The sequence below is a fragment of the Mobula birostris genome, chromosome 1, assembly GCF_030028105.1.
Source record: "Mobula birostris isolate sMobBir1 chromosome 1, sMobBir1.hap1, whole genome shotgun sequence".
In the NCBI taxonomy this organism is placed as follows: domain Eukaryota; kingdom Metazoa; phylum Chordata; class Chondrichthyes; order Myliobatiformes; family Myliobatidae; genus Mobula; species Mobula birostris.
The window spans coordinates 115,198,669-115,216,909 of NC_092370.1; the positions used below are offsets into that span (position 1 = coordinate 115,198,669).

At 41.8% G+C, this 18,241-nt stretch overlaps 1 protein-coding gene across 5 annotated transcripts in view; it reads right to left on the minus strand.

Moving 5' to 3' along the window:
• dpy19l1l (dpy-19-like 1, like (H. sapiens)) overlaps window positions 1-18,241 on the minus strand; it is a 137,191-nt gene that overhangs the window by 82,705 nt on the left and 36,245 nt on the right. For 4 of the 5 annotated variants that reach the window (XM_072260649.1, XM_072260622.1, XM_072260640.1 and 1 more), the window contains 2 exons: window positions 10,879-10,950; window positions 6,060-6,140 (listed from right to left, as the gene is read on the minus strand). In XM_072260649.1, coding sequence (XP_072116750.1) covers window positions 6,060-6,140; window positions 10,879-10,950 — 153 coding nt within the window. The remainder of the gene's footprint in view (window positions 1-6,059; window positions 6,141-10,878; window positions 10,951-18,241) is intronic. The other variant, XM_072260631.1, reaches the window with a different exon arrangement.

Genomic DNA, 18,241 nt, shown 5'->3' on the forward strand with positions numbered 1-18,241 from the left:
TCTCTTGAAAACCAATGTTTCATAAAACTATTATCCTTACCTTTTATTCTTACAGGAACATACAAACTCGGTACTCTTAGAATTTCACCTTTGAAGGCCTCCCATTTACCAAGTACACCTTTGCCAGAAAACAACCTGTCCCAAACCACACTTGCCAGATCCTTTCTGATGCCATCAAAATTGCTCTTTCTCCAATTTAGAATCTCAACCCAAGGACCAAACCTATCCTCCATAATTATCTCGAAACCGATGGCATTATGATCTCTAGATGCAAAGGACTCCCCTACAGACAAAAGTCTGTAACCTCCCTGTCTCATTCCCTAATAGAGATCTAGTATCACACTCTTTCTCTAGTTGGGACCTCTATGTACTCATTAAGGAAACGATCCTGAACACAATTGATAAACTATCCCATCCCAGCCTTTTTACAGTATGGGAATCCCAGTCAATATGGGGAAAGTTACAATAATCTACTATCACACCTTCCATTCCTACCATAAGTTTGCGATCTCTCTACAAATGTGCTCCTCACAGTCCCACAGACATGGTTTGTAATATAATCACATTAACGTGGTCAGTCCTTTCTCATTATTACACACAAAATGCCAGAGGAACTCAGCAGGCCAGGCAGCATCTATGGAAAAGAGTAAACAGTCAATATTTTGGGCCAAAACCCCAAATATTCACTGTTTACTCTTTTCCATATATGCTGCCTGACCAGCTGAGTTCCTCCAGGATTTTGTGTATATTATTTTGATTTCTAGCATCTGCAGATTTTCTCTTGCTTGTGATCCCTTTCCCATTCCTCAGTTCTACCCATATAGCCGTAGCAGACAAGTTCTCTACTCTATCCTGAGCACTGCCATGACGTTTTTCCTGACTAGTAATGCTATCCCTCCCATTCTATCATGTTTAAAACATTCTCTTATAATTTTATATACTTGTATCAGTTCACCCCTCAGCCAGCCTCTCCTTATAAGTAATACTCTCCAATCCAAAAAACCTAATGGTAAACGTCTTCTGCATCCTCTCCAAAGATTCCATATCCTTCCTGTAATTCAACAATCACAATTGTACACAATACTCCAAATGCTTTATACAGCTGCAACATGATTTGCAAAGTTTTATTCACAACACCAAAGGAGCAAGGGGAAGTATGCCACGTGCTTTCTTAACCACCTTATCTACTTTTGTTACCACTTTCAGGCAGCTCTAGACTTGCACTCCAAGATCCCTTTGTTTATTAGTGCTCTTAAGATTCCTGCCACTTAATGGATACCCTCATACCAAAATGCCATATACTTATATCTCTGTCAAGACTCCAGAAATCCCCTCTCTTGGCTTTCTCAATAACCTGTGAAATATATACCACCAAATCCTTGGAACACCCACCTTCATGCTTAGAGCGTGGATCAGTACAGTACTTCGAGCTATGATGTTGTGGCCATTACAGAGACTTGGATGGATCAGGAGCAGGAATGGTTACTTAGAGTGCCAGGTTTTAGATGATTCAGAAAGGACAGAGAGGGAGGCAAAAGAGGTGGGGGCATGGCACTGTTGATCAGAGATAGTGTCACGGCTGCAGAAAAGGAGGAAGTCATGGAGTGATTGTCTACTGAGTCTCTGTGGGTGGAAGTTAGGAACAGGAAGAGGTTAATAACTCTACTAGGTGTCTTTTATAGACCTCCCAATAGTAACAGGGACATCGAGGAGCAGATAGGGGGACAGATTCTGGAAAGATGTAATAATAACAGTGTCATCGTGGTGGGAGATTTTAATTTCCCAAATATTGATTGGCATCTTCCTAGATCAAGGGGCTTAGATGCGGGGGAGTTTGTTAGGTGTGTTCAGGAAGGTTTCCTGACACAATATGTAGATAAGCCTACAAGAGGAAAGGCTGTACTTGATCTGATATTGGGAAATGAACCCGGTCAGGTGTCAGGTCTCTCAGTGGAAGAGCATTTAGGAGATAGTCATCACAATTCTATCTCCTTTACCATAGCACTGGAGAGGGATAGGAACAGACAAGTTAGGAAAGCATTTAATTGGAGTAAGGGGAAATATGAAGCTATCACCCAGAAACTTGTAAGTATAAATTGGGAACAGATGTTCTCAGGGAAATGTACTGAAAAAATGTGGCAAATGTTCAGGGGATATTTGCGTGACATTCTGCAATAGGTACGTTCCAATGAAATAGGGAAAGGATGGTAGGGTACAGGAAACTTGGTGTACAAAGGCTGTTGAAAATCTAGTCAAGAAGAAGAGAAAAGCTTACAAAAGGTTCAAAAAACTAGGTAATGATAGAGATCTAGAAAATTATAAGGCCAGCACGAAGGAGCTTAAGAATGAAATTAGGAGAGCCAGAAGGGACCATGAGAAGGCCTTGGCAAACAGAAGGAAAACTCCAAGGCATTCTACAAGTATGTGAAGAGCAAGAGGATAAGACGTAAGAGATTACGACCTATCAAATGTGACAGTGGAAAAGTGTGTATGGAACCGGAGGAGATAGCAGAGATACTTGATGAATACTTTCGCTTCAGTATTCTCTACGGAAAAGGACTTTGGCGACTGTAGGGATGACTTACAGTGGACTGAAAAGCTTGACATTAAGAAAGAGGATGTGCTGGAGCTTTTGGAAAACATCAAATTGGACAAGTCACTGGGACCGGATGAGATATACCCCAGGCTATTGTGGGAGGCAAGGGAGGAGATTGCTGATCCTCTGGCAATGATCTTTGCATCATCAATGGGGACAGGAGAGATTCCGGAGGGCTGGAGGGTTGCAAATGTTGTTCCCTTATTCAAGAAAGGGAGTAGAGATAGCCCAGGAAATTATAGACCAGTGAGTCTTACTTCAGTGGTTGGTAAGTTGATGGAGAAAGATCCTGAGAGGCAGGATTTATGAACATTTGGAGAGGAATAATATGATTAGGAATAGTCAGCATGGCTTTGTCAAGGGCAGATTGTGCCTTATGAAACTGACTGAATTTTTTGAGGATGTGTCTAAACACATTGATGAAGGTACAGCAGTAGAAGCAGTGTATATGGATTTCAGCAAGGCATTTGATAAGGTACCCCATGCGAGGCTTATTGAGAAAGTAAGGAGGCATGGGATCCAAGGGGACATTGCTTTGTGGATCCAGAACTGGCTTGCCCACAGAAGGCAAAGAGTGGTTGTAGATAGGTCATATTCTGCATGGAGGTGGGTGACCAGTGATGTGCCTCAGGGATCTGTTCTGGACCCCTTCTCTTCGTGATTTTTATAAATGACCTGGATGAGGAAGTGGAGGGATGGGTTAGTAAATTTTCTGATGACACAGAGGTTGGGGGTGTTGTAGATAGTGTGGAGGGCTGTCAGAGTTTGCAGCGGGCCATTGACAGGATGCAAAACTGGGCTGAGAAGTGGCAGATGGAGTTCAACCCAGATAAGTCTGAAGTGGCTCATTTTGGTAGGTCAAATGTGATGGCAGAATATAGTATTAATGGTAAGATTCTTGGCAGTGTGGAGGATCAGAGGGATCTTGCAGTCCGAGTCCTTAGGACACTCAAAGCCGCTGCGCAGGTTGACTCTGTGGTTAAGAAAGGCATATGGCGCATTGGCCTTCATCAACTGTGGGACTGAGTTTAAGAGCCGAGAGGTAATGTTGCAGCTGTATAGGACCCTGGTCAGACCCCACTTGGAGTACTGTGCTTAGTTCTGGTCACCTCACTACAGGAAGGATGTGGAAACTATAGAAAGGGTGCAGAGATTTACAAGGATGTTGCCAGGGTTGGGGAGCATGCCGTATGAGAATAGGTTGAGTGAACTTGGCCTTTTCTCCTTGGAGCAACGGAGGATGTGCGGTCACCTGATAGAGGTGTATAAGATGATGAAAGGCATTGATCGTGTGGATAGTCAGAGACTTTTTCCCAGGGCTGAAATGGCTAACACAAGAGGGTACAGTTTTAAAGAGCTTGGAAGTAAGTACAAAGGAGATATCAGGGGCAAGTTTTTCTTTTATGCAGAGAGTGGTAAGTGCGTGGAATGGGCTGCTGGCAACGGTGGTGGAGGCGGATACCACAGGGTCTTTTAAGAGACTCCTGGATAAGAGCTTAGAAAAATAGAGGGCTATGGGTAACCCTAGGTAATTTCTAAAGTAAGTACATATTCAGCACAGCGTCATGGCCCGAAGGGCCTATATTGTGCTATAGATTTTCTATGTTTCTAGTTTTTAATGCACTTCAAGAGAGTTACTAAATGGCTTTTATTTACACCAACTTAAAGAATATTTTTCTCAAACAAATCCTCAATGAACTGAAATGTCAAGGTTGCAACATAACTGGGAACAAAATTTTCATACCATTATGTTCCTACACATGTTGTTGCTGGGATGGAGGTGCATGGGGGTGGGGAGAGAAGTTTGTTCTTTTTATTGCAGATGCAGTGCCATAGCTCCTTGGGTTTAAGATATTGAAATATGTTATTGATATGAACTAGAAATCGAATTGCTATAAAGAACATGGCCGCTTCCCTGTTGTTATTAGGGGCACAGTGGCATAGTTTGGTAGTTACTGTCTCATAGTGCCAGAGCCCCGAGTTCAATCCCAACCTCTGATGCTGCCTCTGCGATGTTCACACATTCTCAATGTGGGCCCCTCCGCTCCCCCCCCCCAGTTGTTCTGGATTTCCCTCACATTCCAAAGATATGTAAATTGTCCGTAGTACATAGGTGAATGGAAGAATCGAGGGATGGGGAGAGGGGAGAGTGGGGAAGGGTAGTCAATAAGAATGCAAGGTGAATAAAAATTAATGTAGAGTTAGTGAGCATAGCTGGTTGATGGCCAGAGCAGACTTAGTGGGCCTGTTTCTGTACTGTCCTCCTTCCTCTTCCTTGTTGATATTAACATAGCATAAAGTATACTCCTCCTCGATCTTGCTGCCATCTATGTCCTTTTCCTTCATGAATACCGATGTGAAGTACTCATTTAGTACCTCACCCATTTCCTATCTCCTGACATAAATTTCCTTCTTTGTCCTTGAGTGGTTCTACCCTCTGCCTGTTACCCTCTTGTTTTTAATGGAAATATAAATGCCTTGAGATTCTCTTTAATCCCTCTTTCCAAGAACATTTCATGGTCCCCTTCAGTCCTCATGATTTCCTATTTGTCCTTTCATTTTCCACAAGGGCCCCATTTCATTTCAGCTTGCTAACTCTTCCATATGCTTCCCTTTTCTGTTGGGATAAATATGCTCCATGGCTCCAAGGATAATTCCCTTTACTGCACATTTTTTTATGTTTGAGTCCAGATTTGCAGCTTTCATTTAACATCTTTCAAAATTGTACTTCTGCCAGTGCAGCACTGCCTTAGTATTTTACCCAGATGTGTAAGGCTAGATTTAGTGTTAAGTCTCTGAAGCAACACCTAACCTTCAGGCCCCATGGTGAAAAGCATTGCAGTGTATTGACCACAGATTACAGAGTTAGATGAAAAACATGACTGAAGAAAAATAAAACAACTCCACAGCTGCAGCAATACCTTGCTTAATTAGCCAAGCATTTACCAAATCATAATAAGTGAACAGATTAGAACGTCTTCCATTGCTGTATTTCTGTAACACAGGCCATTCTGTTGCGGAACCCCCCCCCCCCCATCAACACCATTGTTATCTCAAGGCTCAATTACTCCTGATCCCTTGTCAACCTTCTTCATTCAACATGCTGCCTGTGTTCTAACTGGCACCAGGAACTATCGCCAGTGCCTTTCTAGATCTCTACTGGATTAAGCTTGATATTAAATTTTTAATTCTTGTTGTTCAATCCCCCCTCGACACCAATCATCTAGATTTCTATCATCTAAACCAGTGGTCCCCAACCTCCGGGCCGCGGACCAATACATTGCCGCGAAGAATGCAGCGGTGCAGCGGTAGCCAGAATGCACCCAGCAACATCTTTAAGAAAAAAGCCGAAATAAACAATCAATTAGATGCCGCCCAACACGTAAATGTCAGCCCAGATCAGAGGCGACACAAATCCTTTTTTGCAAGTTTAATATATTTCTTTCATAATGTGGATACTTACATCATCAGTAACTCCTAACAGTTTAGAAGCCACAAATTTGAGGATTATGGTTCCAACAAGCCAGACAGTTCCTTTAGCTATCTGCAAAAGATTTACAAATAATAGAGATCATATTTGCATCATTACACTCTACTTGCACACAAAACATAAATTTAAAACACATGGCAAATCTCAGTTTGAGAAATACACTTGCAAACTTGTTATTTTACAACACAGTGGATTCCAGTTAATTGAGCCATCAGTTAATTGGGGCAGCCACTTATTTAGGACAGCTCTTAAAGAACAAAAAACTAATCCAAAAAATTGCTGGGATTTGGGACACTATGCCACATACTGAAACAGAAAACTGTTGATGAACAATTTCTAACTAACATCAGCCATGTGCACTTGTGTGGCCATTAGACACCACACCATGTTTAGAGTGAACAGCTTTAAAATAGCGTCAGTTGCGTGTTTGTGCTCAAAAATAGAGAAAAAAGAAAAGGAATACAATGAAATACAATAGCAAAAAGATTAAAGAACGTGCAAAAGTTTACAACAAATGGGGAAAAAAATAACAATGTTAGAGACAGAATTATTACCAAAAACTGTTGCCCCACAATAATGGGAGCGGAGGCTTTGATCTAAAATTGCAGAATGCAATGTTGGGTTAAGAATAGTCTGCTTATCAGAAAAGTTTATTGCCATAGGAGAGAAAAGACTGCATCAAAACTCAAAAGTAAGGCATTTGAATTACTGCTCCACCTGAAAACATTTGGAGCCTTGGCCAGTAGGTAGAAGTTGTCAATGTTCAACATTCTGTACTTTTGTAGATGGAGCCATGGTTAGAAGGATCTAATTGGAGAGTGGATCTCCAGTGGAAGGAATGATACATTGAAAATGCTGAAAGAAGAAGGGAAGAGACAATGTGACACAAGAGGAAGAAGGTGAAGAATGAAGACAAAGAACACTTCTTGATTCTTGGAGTGAAGAAAAGGCCCTTTTCATTTTCATTTCTTAAACATTCCCCTCGTTCTCTCTCCAGGATGCAACTGGGCTACTTGACCACTATCAGAATCAGAATCATTATCAGGTTTATTATCATCTGCATGTGACGTGAAATTTGTTTTTTTTATTATTAATTTTTTATTGCAACACCAACAAATTACATTCAATACAACCAGTTGCCAATTAGTTTGACTGTTTAACCCAGCCACCCCCCAACCTTCATCACCATCCCCTCTCCACCCCTCTCTCCCCCCCAACCCTCTCCCCTCCACCAATCAACTGAATAGTAGTACATACACAGACAAAGCATTCCTATTTTAACAAATGATCTTTTAAGTTAGATATCAAATTTGTCCACATTATGATTGTGTTTGGTCGTGCACCATTTACTCTTGCTGATGAAAGTTCCAGGTAAGAAATGTCCAAAAAAGCTCTGAAGCCAGTGAGTATTTGAAATATCATGGGAAGGTTTCCAGCGCTGGACTACAATCTTCTTAGCTGCAGTCAAGCCTGCCAGCCAGATTTTGCGTGTTTTTTCCGTAAGGGAAAGGTGGGAGTCATCATTTAGAAGATGTACAGCGGGGTCCATCGGTAATTGTACTCGTTAGTTCTGTAAGAGTACTGATAACCTTCCCCCACAAATCAAAAACCCCTGGGCATTCCCATACAACATGTATAAAATAGCCAATGGCTCCGTCGGGGCAAAATGAGCAATAAGGGTCAGGAACCAGTCCCATTTGATGTCTAATTCTCGGTGTTAAATATGCTCTATGACAAAATTTCAAATGTATATACCAATGATTTGGGTTGTGACGTGAAATTTGTTAACTTAGCAGCAGCAGTTCAATGCGATACCTAATCTAGCAGACAGAAAAAAAACATAATAATAAATAAACAAGTAAACCAATTATGTGTATTGAATAGATTTTTTTAATGCAAAAACAGAAATACTGTATATTTTTTTAAAAAGTGAGGTGGTGTCCAAAGCTTCAATGTCCATTTAGGAATCGAATGGCAGAGGGGAAGAAGTTGCTCCTGAATCACTGAGTGTGTGCCTTCAGGCTTCCGTACCTCCTGCCTGATGGTAAAAGTGAGAAAAGGGCATGCCCTGGCTGCTGGACGTCCTTAATAATGGCGCTGCCTTTCTGAGACACCGCTCCCTAAATATGTCCAGGGTACTTTGTAGGCTAGTACCCAAGATGGAGCTGATTAGATTTATGACCTTCTGCAGCTTCTTTTGGTCCTGTGCAGTAGCCCCTCTATATCAGACAGTGATGCAGCCTGTCAGAATGCTCTCCACGGTACAACTATAGAAGTTTTTGAGTGTATTTATTGACATACCAAATCTCTTCAAACTCCTAATAAACTATAGCTGCTGACTTGCCTTCTTTATGACTACATTGATATGTTGGGACCAGGTTAGATCCAAAGAGATCTTGACACTGAGGAACTTGAAGCTGCTCACTCTCTCCACTTCTGATCCCTCTGTAAGGATTGGTATGTGTTCCTTCGTCGTACCCTTCCTGAAGTCCACCATCAGCTCTTTCGTCTTACTGACGTTGAGTGCCAGGTTGTTGCTGCAGCACCACTCCACTAGTTAGCATATCTCACTCCAGTACACCCTCTCGTCACCACCTGAAATTCTACCAGCAATGGTTGTATCGTCAGCAAATTTATAGATGGTATTTGAGCTATGCCTAGCCACACAGTCATGTGCATACAGAGAGTAGAGCAGTGGGCTAAGCACACACCCACGTGATGCGCCGGTGTTGACTGTCAACGAGGAGGATATGTTATCACCAATCTGCACAGACTGTGGTCTTCCGGTTATGAAGCCGAGGATCCAATTGCAGAAGGAGGAACAGAAGCCGAGGTTCTGCAACTTCTCAATCAGGATTGTGGGAATGATGGTATTAAATGCTGAGCTATAGTCGATGAACAGCATCCTGACGTAGATGCTTGTGTTGCCTCGGTGGTCTAAAATTGTGTGGAGAGCCATTGAGATTGTGTCTGTCGTTGACCTATTGTGGCAATAGGCAAATTGCAATGGGTCCAGGTCCTTGCTGAGGCAGGAGTTCAGTCTAGTCATAACCAACCTCTCAAAGCATTTCATTACTGTAGATGTGCTACTGGGCGATAGTCATTAAGGCAGCTCACGTTATTCTTCTTAGGCACTGGTATAATTGTTGCCTTTTTGAGGCAAGTGGGAACTTCTGCCCGTAGCAGTGAGAAGTTGAAAATGTCCTTGAATACTCCTGCTACTTGGTTGTTATTCCAAATTTGCAGCACCTTAAGTATTTTGCCTTAGCAAGGCTGCCATGCCAGTCAAGAATGTAAAAATATTTGCCTAGATCAACGGCTCTTAACATGGGCCACATGGCACCCTCAGGAGACCACAAGAAAGAAACAAGACTGGGGGCTACAGGAGTTACTGAATAGGCCATAAGTTTATTGTTTTGATGAAATATCACCAAAGTACATGTATATGAATAAAAAGAGATGAACTTAGTGAGTGCAATTTAATTGGAATCCTGAATGGCTCCGCTTCACATCTACCCCCAAATCAAACAGCAGATTGAGCAGGCCTGTCAGTCGTTAGGCAGCAGGAAGCTGGTTCTGTCGCCTTCCACTGACCCATGCGTGTTATAAACATGACATGAAAACTTTAGTGGGCTCATCTGTCAGAAACAGTGAAACTGTGAAGAGGCGGACAGTTAGAAAGTCTATCGCTGCATCACTATCCACCACTACAACTTCTATTAAATCCCTGTGTAATGCCCTGGGTAAGATTGCTACTGCTATGCTAATGAAAGGTAGCCTTCTCACTGCTGAGTCACATGACTGTTAGCACAGTAAGTTAACAAGCCAAGTTCGTATACGAGCCCGGTTTGAGGGTTGGTTTGTGGGGGCTTGACCAGGATTCGGATGCTGTGTGAATGCTGTACAAGGATTGATTAAGTGGTTTATTTGTGTGTTAAACCCTTAAACTAGCATTTGTGGAAAGTGCGGTGCATCATAATTAAGGTACGTTATGATGGCTGCCACTGGGATTAAGGTCTAGTGCAATACAAAGAGGGTATCCTCATGTAAAGCTTGTGTTCTGAGCGGGGTGGATGTCTGAATTCCCAACAAGCTGCTACTCAGAGTGCCGAGGTCTGTAAAAGTGTACGGTAAAGTTACACTGACTGAACGGCATTTTGACCAATCTGCTGGTAGAAATGCCATGTTAGTCCAAACTGCCAGTGACAAGACTGAAGTCGCTCTGCCTGATAGGATAGGGCCACCTGGAGAGGTGGTGCCATGGCCAGTTCATATCTCTAGGGAAGGGAGGAATGTAGCTGAGGGTGGAGAATTTAACGACAAGTTGTTCTCATTTCTGCAAAGTGAGGGAAAGGAGTTGTTTGATGTGAGAAGTCCAATGTCTTTCAGCTGTTGATTTAAGTTCTCACCTGGTTTCAGCTATTACATCACTGGTTGATACATGCCGAAGTGTACCTGTGGAAAGCCAAAGTTATTGCAGGCTTAGAATATTCTCTGGAGTTAAGCCCACAGCCGATGGGGAAGAAGAATATGAGGCTTGGGTTAACCAGAATCCCAGTTGCTAGATGAATGGCAGCACTCAGATAATATGAAAAAACAGAGACTGGCAGGAAGTTGAAAGGGTCCAGTCGCTGATATAGTGAGGTTCCTAAAGGTAGAGAGACCAATTGCCACATCAGCTAATTACATGCTAGCTTTGGAAGATGCTGTTGGCACTACTGAAAGTTCAGCCAATCTTATGATTAAGTTTAGGCACACATTCCAGGAGGAAGTAGAAAAGTTGTCTGCCTACCTTTTCAGGTTGGAGAAACTGCTGCAGTGTTTGTGCCACAAACGGGGCATTCAGCTGTCTGAGAGAAATTGCCTGAAGGTGGAGCAAATTGGGAAGGGTGCATTGTCACATGACATAATTGCTCTACGTATTCAAATGACCCACAAGATGCACCCTCCTCCATATTTTACCAGGTTACTCAGAAAAGTTAGACAGGAGGAAAACATGATTGTTAGGGATGAGATTACAGAGTAGCTGGAGGCATATGACAAGATAGGCCAAAGCCAGCATGGTTTCCTGAAAGGAAAATCCTGCCTGACTAACCTACTGCAGTTTTTTTTGAGGAAATTACAAGCAGGGTAGACAAAGAAGATGCAATAGATGTGGAGTACTTGGTTTTTCAGAAGGCCTGTGACAAGGTGCCGCACATGAAGCAGCTTAGCAAGATAAGAGTCCATGGAATTACAGGGAAGTTACTAGCATGGGTGGAGAATTGGCTGATCAGCAGAAAACAGAGTGGGAATAAAGGGATCCTATTCAGGCTGGCTGCCAGTTACCAGTGGAGTTCCACAAGGGTCGGTATTGGGACCACTGCTTTTCACAATGTATGATAATGATGTGGACTATAGGATTAATAGATTTGTGCTAAATTTGCCAATAATACAAAAATAGGTGGAGGAGCGAGTAGTGCTGAGGAAACAGAGAGCCTGCAGAGAGACTTAGATAGTTTAGGGGAATAGGCAAAGAAGTGGCAAATGAAATACAATGTTGGAAAGCGTATGGTCATGCACTTTGGTGGAAGAAATACACGGGCAGACTATTATTTAGATGGGTGGAGAATTCAAAATGCAGAGATGCAAAGGGACTTGGGAGTCCTTGTGCAGGGTACCCTAAAGATTAACCTCCAGGTTGCGTAGGTGGTGAAAAAGACGAGTACAATGTTGGCATTCATTTCTGGAGGTACAGAATATAAGAACAGGGATGTGATGTTGAGGCTCTATAAGGCACTCGTGATACCACACTTATGTGTGCAGTTTTGGGCTCCTTATTTTAGAAAGGATATACTGATATTGGAGAGGGTTCAGAGAAGATTTACAAGAATGATTCCAGGAATGAAAGGGTTACCGTATGAGGAATATTTGGTAGCTCTTGGGCTGTATTCCTTGGAGTTCAGGAGAATGAGGGGGATCTCATAGAAACATTCCAAATGTTAAAAGGCCTGAACAGATTAGATATGGCAAAGTTATTTCCCATGGTAAGGGAGTCTAGGACAAGAGGTCACAACTTCAGGATTGAAAGATGTCCTTTTAGACAGGGATGCAGAGAAATTACTTTAGTCAGAGGGTGCTAAATCTGTGGAATTTGTTGCCACGAGCGGCTGTGGAGGCCAAGTCATTGGGTGTATTTAAGGCAGAAGCAGATAGGTTCTTGATTTGCCAGGGCATCAAAGGGTGTGTGGAGAAGGCAGGGGAGTGGGGATGAATGGAAGAATTGGATCAGCCCATGATTGAATGGCAGAGCAGACTCGATGGGCCGAATGGCCGACTTCTGCTCCTATATCTTATGGTCTTATGATTGAGAAGCGGTACATTTCTAAAAGCCAAGTAAAGTCTTCAGTGGTAGCCTCTGCTGCTAAAGTGATGCCACAGGCATAGAGTTTTTGAGGAATGAGGTGAAACACCCGAGTTGAGCTGACTCGATGGATGTCTGCTAATGTTTCAGCTAAACATGAACTGTCCGTTGGGAAACATGACCCACCTGTAGGCCTCACTAAGCAGAGGAATGTTGCTGAAAAGGGTCTTTTGACCAGAGAGGCAACCGGTATTTTCTGTTACAACTGTGGAGAAGAGGGACATTTCAAGCGAGACTGTTTAGGAAAGGAAAAGCTTCGAAATGTCAGCAGTTAATCAAACAGAGAAGAAAAGAAGCAAAACTACAAAGGGACCCAGTAAAGGAACTGGCTGGCATCTCAGAGAGAATACATTCTAATGAGAATGAGAATACATTCTAATAATACAACATTCTAATATTTCAAGAGAAATATGCAAGTACAAAACCCTATTCCTTAAGGTTTAGTGGGACCAAGCTCGGATGTATCCATACAGATTGAGGACATTTCAGAACCAAATTTGACACGTTCTCAAGTTACTTTACTTTACAGATCCTTTTAACAACCAATACATGACCTCTCAACCCCACTCAGTGGCCTAGAAATTTTGGGGCCATAGTACTGATGACTACCTGTATGATGGCTACTTGTCATTGAAACTGGAGTTTTCAGAGGCAGATTTTGGAGTAGCTGAGACCCTTCATACACGAGTGTTGGTCTGCCCAAATCTGGTTGAAAAAGATGAAACTTCCATGCTTATGGGCACAAATACTCCCATTGTGAGAAGGCTCGTGGGAGCATGCAAGAAGTGGAGAGAATTTTTTGAAAAATTTGTCCATTCACCCAGTATTCAGAGCTGCATTTGAAAAGGTACAAATTTCTCCTAAGCAGTATGATGAGCATAAACGTCTAAACCTGTCATGTTACGTCCTGGAGGAGTAGCTAGAGTGACAGAGGACACCCTTTTCCGAGTGAGGTCCAGTTAGGATCAGCGAAGCTTGAAGATATTTGGCAGCACCTGCTTGACCTGGGCTCCAATATAATTGGGGATGAAGCGGAGTTCAGTTTAATGGCAGGGGAACCTGAGTCACTAGAAGATACGAGTGATAGCTTGGAAGGCATGCCCGAGTAAAAAGGAACAGTCATAAGGAGTGCCTGAGGCTGAAGAAGGTTTCAGAGTTAGGAAACCCCCAGATAGGCTGATATATAATGCACCTGGGAACAGTGTAATGTCAACCCCATGGTGAGATATGTTACCTCTGTTTGCAAATGGATTGAGGGTCCTGAAATCATGAGGGAAGTTCGAACTGTGGCTGGTGTCTTTCGCGCAGAACGTGGGATCCACACGCGAGTAAAGCGATACATGCGCCTACTCCAGAAATAAGCTCCAGTGTTTATATGCACATGTAGACTGGTTAACTATAATGGGCCTTTTTATTTATTTATATTTTCTTCTCCTATTAATTGTTTGATAAAGTTGAAAGTTAGTAAATATTCTGTGTGTAATTTCATACTGGTATACAATCTGCAATTTCTTGGTGACTGCTAATTGAGTACGGGCAGTATTTACACAGCATTCGCAACAATCAAAGTTCCTTAATTCGAACATCCCAACTTTCCTGTTTGCTTGAACCCCAAATCATACTGACCCTGGACGTGTATTGCTTATGAAAGGTGGTCTTCTCACTGCTGAGTCATGTGGCTGTTAGCAGAGTTAGCTAATAAGCCAAGTTTTTATACAGTGGCATGCAGAAGTTCTATTCAAAAGGTTCAAAGGAACATCTCAACAAGCCTGATGCATTTTGGAAACAAGTCCTGTGGACTGATGAAGTTAAAATAGAACTTTTTGGCCGCAATGTGCAAAGGTATGTTTGGAGAAAAAAGGGTGCAGAATTTCATGAAAAGAACCCCTCTCCAACTGTTAAGCACGGGGGTGGATCGATCATGTTTTGGGCTTGTGTTGCAGCCAGTGGCAAGGGGAACATTTACTGGTAGAGGGAAGAATGACTTCAATTAAATACCAGCAAATTCTGGAAGCAAACATCACACCGTCTGTAAAAAAGCTGAAGATGAAAAGAGGATGGCTTTTACAACAGGTTCTAAACACAACTCAAAATCCACAATGGACTACCTCAAGAGGCGCAAGCTGAAGGTTTTGTCATGGCCCTCACAGTCCTCCGTCCTAAACATCACTGAAAATCTGTGGATAGACCTCAAAAGAGCAGTCCATGCAAGATGACCCAAGAATCTCACAGAACCAGAAGCCTTTTGCAAGGAAGAATGGGCGAAAATCCCCGAAACAAGAATTGAAGGACTCTTAGCTGGCTACAAAAAGCGTTTACAAGCTGTGATATTTGCCAAAGGGGGTGTTACTAAGTACTGCCATGCAGGGTGCCCAAACTTTTGCTTCGGACCCTATTCCTTTTTTGTTATTTTGAAACTGTAAAAGATGGAAATAAAAAAGTTTTCTTGCTTAAAATATTAAAGAAATATTTCATCTTTAACTTTATGCCTTCCTTTACTCGCTTAGCTATTCACAGAAACAGAAATTTTGACCGGGGTGCCCAAACTTTTGCATACCACTGTACAAGCCAGGTGAGAGGTTTGCACCTGGTACTTATAATATTTTGAAAGAAAGTTCAATTCATTTTTCTTGATAGTTTTGAAGCATTTCTAAGTGATAAGCAGCTTGGAGAACAAATTGTCATTGCTAAGTCTGATATATTTTATCTGTCAGATATACTTGAAAAACTGAACAGTTAGAAGGAAAGAACTACAATCTCGTATCATGCAAAGAGGTTATTACTGCTTTCCTTGGAAAATTCAAACTTTTCAGCAGCATTATTGGACTGCGCAAGTTTATGCAATTTCCTTCAGTGGAAATTTAACTGCAAGATGATGATTTGATTGTATATCTCGATCATATGAAGCAAACACACACTGATATGGAATTTTGGTTCAGAGACCTGCTAGAGATGCATTTTCTAGATTGGATGGTGAATCCATTTGGGGTGAATGTGAATGATGTTGACAACACATTGCAAGAATGTCTTATTGAGCTGTAGAATAATATAACAGCTCAAGCAAAATTCAAACACAGCAAGCAAAATTTCTGGATTACATGCGGTATTCAAAATAAGTTTCCACAGCTCTGGGAGAAAGCGAAGTTGTTTTTAATTGGATTTCCCACCTCTTAACTAGTTGAATCTGGTTTACACAAGCTCTTCACCTGCTATCAAAAGCTCATAACGGTCTTGATGTTGAGAAAAGGGGTGATCTTTGATATCTTCAACCAAGTTGCAACTGGATATTCAAAAACTCACTAGTTTGCATTAATCGCAAAGATCTCACTAAACACCCTAAGAAACAATATTAAGTGCATTTTCATTGCAGGTTGGAAGATTATAATTACCCTATTCAGAGCTTTGAAACCGTTTTATTTCTCATATACACCTGTAACATTATCTTTAACATACAATACTTATAACCTGTTAAATCCTAAATATTGACTGTATATTAGAATAATTAGTACAATTAACACAAAAAAACTCCAGCAACTAACACAGACTATGGTGGGTGGGGACCACAGAGGTAAGTGAGTGACAAATGGGCCATGTGCAAAAACAGGTTCAGAACTATTGCACTAGATAATATAGCTTTGATTTCCCATGGGTATAAACCAGAAGAAATTAAACATCAGTACTGTCTTATTTTAAAAGAATACAGTCCATACATTTTCTGGATGAAATCCATGCACCCATTGGAAGCGTACCCATTTGGGAAAACAGATGACTCTTAAAAGAGCAGAAAGCCCATTACTATTTCTACATAGGGAAAGAAATTTTGAGATTGCAGGACAACTTAACAGATTGCAGCCAAGCAGAAAGCCACTGAACCCTTGCTGTTCAGACAGTCCAAAGAAGCAACATCCTTGGGCAAAAAATACTGCAGGAGCACTGAACTACGGAGACCACACTGGAATATTGTGTATAGCTTTGGTCACCTTGTTATAGGAAAGTAACTCTCTTAAAGGTTACGCTGGAAAAATACAGAAAAGATTTTAAAAGGTGTTGCCAGGACTAGAGGGCCTGAGTTAGGGGAGAAGTTGGCCAGGTTAGGTCTTTACTCCTTGGGTCATAGGAGAATGAGAGCAACCTTGTAATACGCTTCAAAATGATGATAAGTGTGGATAGGGTAGGTCATAACAGTGTTCTCCCCAGAGTAGGAGAATCTAAAACTAGAAGGCATAGATTTAGGTTGAGAGGGGAATGATTTAGATGGGACCTTCATGCAAAGGGTGGTAAGTATATAGGATGATCTGCCAGAGTAAGTATATTGTACCTGGTATGATAATATCATTTAAGAAAGACCTGGATAGGTCCAAGGAAGGCATGTAAAAAGGGCAATGTTATGATAATCATGGCGGATTTCAATATACAGGGAGATGGGAAAATCAGGTTGATGCTAGATCCCAAGAGAGGGAATTTGAAGAATGCTTACCAGATGGCTTTTTAGAGCAGCTTATGGTTGAGCCCACTCGAGAAAAGGGAATTCTGGTTGTGTAATAAACCAGATTTGATCCAGGAGTTAAAGGTAACGGAACCCTTAGGAGCCAGAGATCATAATATGATAGATTTCACCCTGCAGTCTGAGAAGGAAAAGCTAAAGTAAGATGTAGTGGAGTAAAGGAAATTACAGAGGCATGAGAGGAGCTGGTCAAAGTTGATTGGAAGGGGATAATAGTAGGAATGACAGCAAAACAGCAATGGCTGGAGTTTCTGGGAGCAATTTGGAGGGTGCAGGATAGGTATATCCCAAAGATGAAGAAGCATTCTATAGGGAGGATAAGGCAACCATGGCTGACAAGGGAAGTCAAAGACAACAAAAGCAAATCAGAGATTATATAATATGCCAAAAATTAGTGGGAAGTTAGAGGATTGGGAAGCTTTTAAAAACCAACAGAAGGCAACTAGAACAGCCATTAGGAGAGAAGAAGCGAATAAGAGTAAGCTAGCCAATAATATAAAAGAGGATACAAACAGTTTTTTTTTCCAGATATATAAAGAGTTTAAGAGGGGTGACAGTGGATATCAGACCACTGGAAAATTACACTGGAGAAGTTGTACTGGGGACAAAGAAATGGGATGAACTTAAGTATCTTGCATCAGTCTTCAATTGTTCAAGACACTAGCAGTATGCCGGAAATTTGAGCGTGTCTGTGAGCAGAAGTGAGTGCAGTTGCTATTAATAAGGAGAAGGTGCTTGAGAAGCTGAAAGGTCTGAAGGTGGATACATGACCTGGACCAGATGGACTACACCTCAGGGTTCCAAAATAACTAGCTGAAGAGATTGTGGAAGCACTAGTAGCAACCTTTCAAGAATCACTAGATCCTGGAATGGTTGCAGAAGACTGAAAAATTGCAAATATCAGTCCACTCTAAGGGAGGGAGGCAGAAAGAAGGAAATTATAGGCCAGTTAGCCTGACCTAGGATAAATATTCTAAGTTGTGCTGTATGCACATTGGCATGAACAACCCTTATTTATCCAATTATTAAGCAGAACTAATAACCAATAGTCTAGCTCATGAAAACCTGGTATCAGTTCTATCCCAGTTACATGTGGGGCACGTTCACTAGAAAGTACAGTCCCAAAGGCTTTGTGAACTACTTGGTACTGAGATTAAGAAGTGTAGAGAATTCAATTCCCATAGTCTATACAGAAACCAACAACGTTAAAACAAACAGGTTCTGAAGAGCGTACAAGGAGATGAGGTT